Here is a 10,192-nt window from a genome sequence, read left to right on the forward strand (position 1 = left end):
GCGAGCAGACTGAAGGCCCGATGCCTCCTATTTATATTGCTGAAATCGCGTCCCCACGCGGCCCGCCTGGGATTTGGGCTGGGTCTACGCGGCCCGCATTGACTTAAGTCAATGGCGTAGCTTAGCTGGGTCATCCCCCTAGGCTCGACACGCGTTGGACACGTGGCCGCTCCGGGTCACGCCACAATTCCGGACACTCGCGGCCCGCATGGACTTAATCCACCATGTACGCGGCCCGCTTGGGCTTAAGGTTTTGGCAAATCCTGGTTACTACTCGCGCGGCCCGCGTTAGGTTGAGGTGAGGTCTATGCGGCCCGCCTCAACTTAACTTTTATTGTTTTTATTTGTTTTATATAATATAATCTAGTTCGAGGGCTCGGTTTTCACATACGGGGTACATATAGAGACACATAGATATATTTCAAGATATATTAGGGTATCAGAACTATTATGAGGATGTCGGTTTTACCGAGGGTTGTTATACATTTCCATTCCTTTACAAAGTACCCTTTTGCATAACCAAAACGTTTTATACTCTCGTTACATTCACAAACTAGAGTCTAAATTTCGTGACAACTCAATCTATTTTAACTTCATGTTTTGCGCAAACAACTATATACGCATACCATTTTACACGTTTTAGTCAATATCTCACAACAATCTCATGCATGTCACTCATTCCCTTTTCCTTTCATACTCAAAACTTTTAATCTTTTATGTGCATAAACTCGTGTATTTCGATTTATACTATGAACAAAATCATTATTTCCTACATCCATACTTATACATTTTATGCCTTCACCTATGTTCACATTTACACATTTATGTTATACTCATGATTCAAAATTCATACGTTCTACGTTTATACATACACTCACAGTTATACATTCACGTTGTGCTTACATTCATGTTTATACCACATTCATATTCATGTTCATACATTTTATGTTTTCATTTACACTTATACAACTTTGTTTACACACATATACATACTCATACATTCCATTCGTACTTAAACATTCATGCTTTACACTCAAATTTTCACATTTACATCCATACTCCTGCATCTTATGTTTATACACATACTTATACTCGTATTCATACTCGCATTTATACGATTTATGTTGTACTCATACTCATGTATATACTCTCATCTATACGATTTATGTTTATGCTCACGTTCATTCGTTTATGCTCAAATTTGTACTCACATTTATACTCATTTTTCATACACGCTATGCTTATACTTTTACTCATACTCCTGACATGCGTTTTGTGTTTATGCTCTCGTGCGTGTTCATATTTAAACTTATACTATGCTCATGCTTTTTACTCAAAATTTACACTTTCGCACCTATACGCGGGCTTATCCCGAGGGATTCGCTTACGTTGTTATACTATTTGGAACGCAAACGTGCTTATATGCTACACCTCTATACACGCAATATTATTTTCAGAATTTATGTATACCTTGATTCATACGCAACTAGTACAAGCTATGCGGATCATGCGACGATTAGTATAATCACGGGTGCACACGGGATTATAGTAACGGCGTATGAGAATCATAGAATGTACTACTGCGTATGGTAAGACATGGAATGTAACATGACACCGAATACGAAACGGATGTAACATGGTTAAAACATGGTGGATACGCCGCTGGTACATCCTATATATAAGTGTTTTCACCATGTTACCAAACTTTCGTAAAACGTGTCATGAGAAATTCAGTGTTTTGCAGACCTTTTGAACCTTTTATGTGCTATGTGAAACTAGATGCTCGCATTCATGAAAACAATTTCCTTAAAAAAAAAAACATTATGATCAAGTCTCTTTTGTTCTCTCTTTAAAATCCTTAGATGTCACCTTTTCAAAAAAATCTACCTCTTAGATTTCGAGGACGAAATCTCCTAAAGTAGGGGAGACTGTAACATCCGCCTAAAACAGATATCCAGAAATTCTACCCGTTTTGAAATTCAGATCCTAATCATAGAAACCTCTACTTCATCATTATATATCTTTTTTTTTTTCGTTCAATTTCACCATAGTTATTAGCTGTTTAAGTTTAGCAATTTTAGTTGTGGCATGTAAGTGATGCTTAATAATTATATATTATTATTAAATTACTATTAAATGACCAATGAGGATTCATAGTCGTATATATTATAAATACATATATATATTATATAAAGCATTGCAATTTTATAAGGTTGACCAATAATCTTCCTGTTTGGGAATATCTCCATATTAAAATCCTAATGAGTCTAAATTTAATCTATTATAAATATTGTTCATTTACTAGGTAGTTAACCGAAAGGTTTGATGTGCAATTCTAAACACATTAATTATATATACAATACTTATTCTCTTTTTTTTTAAACAACCTTTGCCGCCAAAAAGAAAAAAAAAAGGAACAGATTGACAGCCATGTTTTCCATATATACTCATGAACCTTTAGTTAATTTTCCTAGCTAAAGAAAACAAGTATGTTACGAAGGTTCCAAAAAGACGATACCGAAACTTTTTATCCTCTGTCTATATAAATCATACCCACCTCAAAACCCTTCTTCGCAACTGCTCAACATACACACTCACGGGAGATGTTAGAAACATTGCTGGACAACTGTTTCGCCTTGTTTCGAAGTTTGCCGAAAACCCGAAGCCGCCGGAATAACCACACACCTTTCACCACAGGCACAACCTCTTTTCGAATCACTTGGAAGTCACTGGAGAAACTTGTATCCACGACGGAGTCCTGCCGAAGCGAACCGAGCTCACCGGAGATCGGGGGCAACGTCGGAGACGAGCCGAAGACCACCAACTTCTGTTCGGTATACTTTCCATACGCTTACTTTCTGTCCGTTCTATTGTATTAATCATAATTATAATACGCCATTTTTGTTTTGGTATACTCCTTATCCCTTCTGTTCAATGTCGTTTCGAATCCTTTTCATTTTTATATATATGACAAACTGCCCAGAGAAGAACCACAATCGGCCGGAACTCGAAGACGGCACCGGGGCATAAACCGGAAATCACGTCAACGGTCGTGTCGTCACTGTTTCGGTACAACCCCTTTAACTCGATCAATCTGTTTTCCTTATTTCTATACAATGGGACAATATTAAGTGAATAACATACGAACAACATCGGAAATAGGGGGTTCGTTTGTGTGGTTTTGCAGTTTCCTAAACCATTCTTTTACTAAGTGTTTATATTTTCTATAAAATCCATCATGGTTAGCAACTGACAACTGTTCGTATATTCACATTTTCTATTCAAAACAAGTTTGTTTTATTAGTAAACTATTTATATGGCTTAGTTTTGATTAAAAAACTATTTTCTATTTTAGTCCATAAACTATTATTAAAATAAATGTTATTTAACAATGAATTATAAAATGTATATAATCTAAGCTAAGTACCATCTGTTTATAAAAAAAAATTATAATAATAAATAATTCTAATTCTTTTATATGAGATAAATTATAATACGTAAAATTACTAATTGTAAAACATAAAGTATTAGGAGCGTTATTTAAGGTACAATTATTAACTAGACCGATATGTGAAAATCTAGGATAATCGCTCTTCTTCGTTCTCTTGGATTATTCTCCATGTTTATTCGTGCGTTATTACAAGAAATCGCAACGCAACCAATGTGAGTATACTCGCAACCCCCTTTTTATGTTTACCACTTTTTAGGGTGTAACATGTTTTACTATTAAACTACACTTAAACTTATTCTTTATGCAATGCACAAAACAATCCTTATACATGAATACTATGTTATGATACTTGATGCTTACGTGGACCATACTTATGTGATATGTTTTAGTCATTAGCTCTCACGAGCCTCCCTTCGACATGTATAGCGCTATAGGAGTAACGCACCGCCCCCCTTAAACTTGGGTCATGTTGAATTAATTAAACTTTCTTGCGTAAACAGAGGTTGGCTAGAAATATTGCATGCCACGCTAGGTTGATCTTGTATAAGCTAAGTTGCCATGTGGATTCGTTTTAAACTTTTATACTTATACTTATTCATAAACTTGTATACTCGCCTTTGCTTTTGCATTGAATTGTATTTTAAAACATGTTGCAGGTTTAGCAATGATGATGTTGATACATAGAATTTAATAGGATGCCTAGATACACACTTTAAATTGTATTCTCATTGTATTGTAATTCATTATTCATGATGTTGTATTTATTTCAATTTCTTGTAAATGATTCTTAGAAATGAAATGGAATCTATTATTTAAATACTTGTCACAATTGTTATGATGTCTCGAGCAATCTTCACACTTCGTCTCATCCCGATGTTTCCGCCATTGGTTGGGGTGTGACATTTGCTTTCTCGGTTAAGTCGGCAAGTATTATCAAAATCAAGGAAGACATCAAATCTTTGGAGTTTCTTTGGATAAAAAACAAATCGTGTTATAAGTCTTTAGTTTCGAATGAGACTGATGTAAGTTCTCTCTGTAAGTTGGTCCATTGTTGTGTCTTTTGGCTGTAGCGCAGCATGCTAGTAACTAGTTTTTAAAGAAATTTTCCTTTTTTTTTATTTTTTTATGTTCCATTTTTTTACACAAACCTTAAATTGTTTTTAGATGACAATTTTGCTTTCATATAGCGACATACTTGCCAAGTTACATTAAAACGCTCCCACATTTCACCTCGTTACTTTGTACCTACTCATTTCACATGACTTCAAGCACTACAAGAAATTAGAAAATGCATGTAAACCCTATAGGGACGAAATGTCGTCCCGATAGGTAGTTCTATAGGGACAACTTTTGTCCTCCCTATAGGTTTTGTCCCAACAAGTGTTTTTTCTTGTAGTGAAGAAAAAGAAGAAATTTCAAAGTTAGACCAAGTCACATGCATTAACCTTCATTCATGACCTAAAAATTTAAGAGTTGAATATACAAAAGTCAAGCAAACGATAATATACTATTTGAGAGAAGGCACTTTCATTTCTTTTTCCTCCGTGTAATTTACACGTATATATATTAACACATATATGAATACAAGTACACAACCTTGAGAGCAATTTACTACTTTAGTTAACACAGATGGGACTAATATCCCAGAAAATCGAAAGATCCGAGCTCAAAGATGGAGACCACATATATAATTGGAGGATGCCAGGATACACTCACCATGGTTAGTTCCCTAATTAACTCCTAAGTGTTTATCTTTATCCATTAGTTAATTTAGTAGCTTGTTAATTTGCAAGAAATATATGTGCAGGCATCTACGTAGGGGAAGGCAAAATTATTCATTTTGTGAACCCTAAAAGGAAGGCTGGGGATGGTAACCTATTAACAAAATTTATAGGATCTTCATCCACTAGCGGTACTGGTGGTGAACAAGAAGAAAAGACACCTTGTTCGAAGTCGTTTTGTAAGTTGGAGAAAGTGGCAGGAAGTGGAGTAAAATTGTCTTGCATAGATTGCTTCATTAAAAAGGGGTCATTACACCGATTCGAATACAAAGCAAGTCGTACGTTTCTTCTAGCGAAAATGGTTGGTGGAACATGCACCACGGCCGAATCTGATCCGCCTGAAGAGGTGATTCATAGGGCTAATTATTTGCATGAAAATGGGTATGGGAAGTATGATTTAATTAATAATAATTGTGAAGATTTCGCGCTTTATTGTAAAACTGGTCTATGGAGCACGGATAAATGGTATCAAGGGAGGAGTGGTCAAGCGAATATGATTCATCCAACAAGTCAGGATAAAAAAGATAAAGATTTGGGGGAGAGTGTGCATCGATATGCGACTGCTATTCCAAGATCATTCTCAAAGCGACAGAATAAAGACTTGGGTCTTCGTGAGGATGTTGTGAAGGTGCCTGTAGAGGAGTTAGCGTCTTTTTGTGCTTCTTTGCTTTTAAAGTAAGATTAACAAATCTCGTTTCAACTATGAGTTTGAGATGTGTTCCGTAGAAGTTTTAAAAATGTTGTCTTATATGGATGTAATTATTTTGTGTCAATCTGTTGGTTCAGGCACTGGTTAACACACACAAACACACAGTGGAACCCAAACTGGTTCGACTCTTTGTATAAATTGAAAACTGATTACAAGAGTTGGTATTCTAAACTAACCTACTTGACCCTATTTATAATTGAAATAAACAATAAAAACACATGCTAAAAAAACCCACGTAACTAACTGCATGCTCATGTCTTCCACTTTTTCCTATTTACTGGGTCAAAACTATTTGGCAATTTAACATAAACGTGCACTAATTTCACCGAGATTTCGCACGTCCAAAACAACCTCAAATTGCAACGTTCACTTCCATTTTACTCGGTCATTCACTACCTATTCAACCGAGACCTGTGACCCGTGTGTATTCCGACTCATGACCCGCTGACCATGACCCGTGAATGAACCCGATTAACCCAACAATCACCCCCTTAATCGGTTTATTCACGTCATTCTTCAACGCACCATTTCTGTCAACACACGCCTTCACCTTGACCCATATCGACTCTTCCTGGACACCCGACCTTCACCTCGGTCACGTCCAGAGCCGTTTTCAACTCGACCTATCCCGGACACCCCGGTCACTTCAGCCCCGTCCAAAGTCGTTCACCCCCTGATCGTGATTTCGCTATTCTGTCAAGCTCTTCCTTGATAAGCACACCTTGCGTATCAACCACCAACTAGACACCAGCCACCCGCTGCACCGTCTTTGAGTCGCTAAACGAATATCTCAGCCTCCTGCTGTTTCGTTTTTACCGCGCTACACCCGTTGGTTTTTCTGCCATAAGAATTCGACACCTCCTTGCGATTCTTCTCCTCGGCGAGAAAGAGTATCCGACAAATAAAAACACGACCCCTTCTTCGTTCTTCGATCAACAAACTGGGTTAACAAGCCCCCCTGATTTGGCCTAAATCACGACTCGTCTCCGCTACCCGCTTGACCTGCTAGAACGGTAACCCTCGAAACCACCGACCCGCGATCACCTAGTTCACTCCGATCACTGCTGATCTGTCACCTCCGATCACTGCACACCGGTAACCTCTGATCGCTGCACTCATTTCTTCCACGTTAAGCACAACTAACAGCCACGAGACACACCGATGTTCACCCGTCACCCCCGTCGTCCAAACCGGTACTCTCCGCACAACAACGATTGACACGAACCACCTCCCGGTCTCCGTCTTCTGCTGTTACTAGCCTCCCGTGATTTGTGTGTAGCAACACCCCCTAGTTCCGACCCGAACCAGTAGCCAAAACCTATGATTGTCGACCCACCTACGGTTCCGCTGCAATGGCAGCCCGCACCCGAAGGCTTCTCCTCCCTACCGGACGGTCGACTCTCAAAACGGCCCTCGTTTAACCTTCGCTCTGATACCAATTGTTGGTTCAGGCACTGGTTAACACACACAAACACACAGTGGAACCCAAACTGGTTCGACTCTTTGTATAAATTGAAAACTGATTACAAGAGTTGGTATTCTAAACTAACCTACTTGACCCTATTTATAATTGAAATAAACAATAAAAACACATGCTAAAAAAACCCACGTAACTAACTGCATGCTCATGTCTTCCACTTTTTCCTATTTACTGGGTCAAAACTATTTGGCAATTTAACATAAACGTGCACTAATTTCACCGAGATTTCGCACGTCCAAAACAACCTCAAATTGCAACGTTCACTTCCATTTTACTCGGTCATTCACTACCTATTCAACCGAGACCTGTGACCCGTGTGTATTCCGACTCATGACCCGCTGACCATGACCCGTGAATGAACCCGATTAACCCAACACAATCATCAATTATGTAGAATGTGTGATCAATGAATCTATCAATTATTATGTAGAATGTGTGATCAATGAATCTAAATATGAATATTGATTATTCTAGAAAAATAGGTTTCATTTTGAAACAAATGTAAACATTATATTTTTGTATCGTCTAGTCATGTTTCTGTATAGTTTCATTCTAAGTTGGAACATGTAAATGCAACATAACTCGTGCACTCGAAACCTAAGTTGAGACAAATGAACATAACCGAATATTCTATTGGATGAATCATGAAAGGTTCACTGAATGTTTTGTAAGTTTATTTCACAATGTTTATTTTAGTTTGTTTTTGACATTGAGATATGTGGTGGATCAAATTTTAGTGTTTGCTTTGTTCTTTTATATATCTTTTTAATTCATTTCAATCCGAAAGCTTTGGTTATGTAAGTCTAGTTGCCTAACATCATCTAACTTTAATAGTGTAACCCCTCTCTCGCTCTACACCCTATAAAATTATCAAAACTTGTTATTTCTCATTGATAGAAGATTTACATTTATACAAAAAGAGTGCTAAAGACTAGGAATTAAAGGGTGCTAAAGACTAGGAACTAATTACATAGTAAGTTACAACAATTAATTAATTTTGAAATTCAATTTTCTTTGGTGGGAAATTCTGTTTTGACCGAGGTGGTTCTAATATGCCCCCGCAAGATGGACGATCGTAAGAGGAGACCAATCTTGGTAGTGAGAAGCTGGAACCGTTGTCGTAGTAAGGGCTTAGTTAAAGCATCCGCAAGTTGATCGTCTCCGGAGATGTGAGTGACGCGGATAGTGCCGCCTTGAACCTTTTCACGAACGAAATGAAAATCTAAGGCAAAATGCTTCATACGTGAGTGGAAAACCGGATTTGCTGAATAGTGTGTTGCACTTAGATTGTCACAATAAATGGTAGGGGTAACCATGGATTTAAAGCCGAGTTCAACCATCAACGAGATGAGCCATTGCACTTCGGTTGTTGTGGAAGCTACAGCTCGAAATTCAGCTTCGGTTGATGAACGGGCCAGTGTCGGTTGGCGTTTAGAACTCCATGAGATTGGGTTTTGGCCCATGTAAACAATATAGCCGGTTGTGCTTCAGTAAGATGGTCGATCATCGGCCCAATCCGCATCAGTGAAGGCGTAGAGTTGTAGAGGCGAGTGACGTCTGAAAAATATTCCATGATTTAGAGTGCCATGTAAATAACGCAACAATCTCTTCAAAGCTTCCCAATGTGTAGTAGTTGGCTTATGCATGAACAGTGAAAGCTTATTAACTGTAAAAGAGATATCAGCACGGGTTAAAGATAAATATTGTAATGCTCCAACAAAGGCACGGTATTCGGTCGGGGATGGTAAGGGGTCACCATCCAATACATTGATAGTAGGGGAACTAGACATCGGTGTGGGCGACGGTTTGCAATTACTCATGTTGGCTTTTGTGAGAATGTCAAGGATGTATTTTGATTGAGATAGGAATAGACCATGGTTGTGAGGAATGACCTCGATACCAAGGAAGTAGGAGAGGTCGCCAAGATCTTTTAGAGAAAATCTAGTGGCAAGTGTTTGGATGAAAGAATTAATGAGAGATGGATTTGCGCCGGTGATGATTATATCATCAACGTAAACTAGAATGAAGATAGGAGAAGATGTGACTTTGTTGATGAAGAGAGAGGGATCGGAGATAGAGGGTTTAAAGTGAACCGACAGAAGATAGTGTTTGAGTTCGTTATACCAAGCAAGGGAGGCTTGACGAAGACCAAAGATAGCTTTGTTAAGTTTGCAAACATGTGTAGGGTAGGAAGGATCCACGAACCCGGGTGGTTGAGACATGTAAACCGATTCGGTTAAAGTGCCTTGTAGGAAGGCATTGTTGATGTCGAGTTGGCGTAGAGGCCAATTGAAGGAAGTGGCAATGGCAAGAATGAGGCGTAAGGTAGCGGGTTTAACCACGGGACTAAATGTTTCAACATAATCTAAGTCGGGATGTTGGTGAAAACCTTTAGCGACAAGTCTCGCTTTAAGGCGATCAACCGAACCATCGGGTTTGAATTTAGTTCGGTAGACCCATTTACAACCAACAGGGTTAGGAGCGTTATCGGGAGGAACAAGTGTCCAAGTTTGGTTTCGTTTGAGGGCGTCAAACTCGGATTGCATGGCCTCTCGCCATAACGGTTGTTTGAGGGCTTGGGTAATACTAATGGGCTCGGGGAGAGAGTGAGGTGTAGAGTGATATAAGACGTAGTCGGAGTTGTGGTATTTTGGGTTTGGTTTGCGAGAAGGTCTAGTTTGATATGAGGCAGTAGTAGTGGGTTCGGGTTGTTGGGAAGAAATATGGTCAGTGGGTAGTGAAGTAGAAAAGGTGGAGGAGTCGGATGAGAT

The 10,192-nt window shown here is 38.7% G+C and overlaps 1 protein-coding gene across 1 annotated transcript; it reads left to right on the plus strand.

The window, feature by feature from the left end:
• Positions 1-5,037: 5,037 nt before the first annotated feature.
• Positions 5,038-6,005, plus strand: LOC110930464. The gene is made up of 2 exons (XM_022173765.2): positions 5,038-5,171; positions 5,259-6,005. Exons 1-2 carry the CDS (start codon positions 5,081-5,083, stop codon positions 5,909-5,911), a joined length of 744 nt encoding a protein of 247 aa, XP_022029457.1. The 5' UTR covers positions 5,038-5,080; the 3' UTR covers positions 5,912-6,005.
• The last annotated feature ends 4,187 nt before the right edge of the window (positions 6,006-10,192 follow it).

This window comes from Helianthus annuus, chromosome 3 (genome assembly GCF_002127325.2).
Source record: "Helianthus annuus cultivar XRQ/B chromosome 3, HanXRQr2.0-SUNRISE, whole genome shotgun sequence".
NCBI classification, from domain to species: Eukaryota; Viridiplantae; Streptophyta; class Magnoliopsida; order Asterales; family Asteraceae; genus Helianthus; species Helianthus annuus.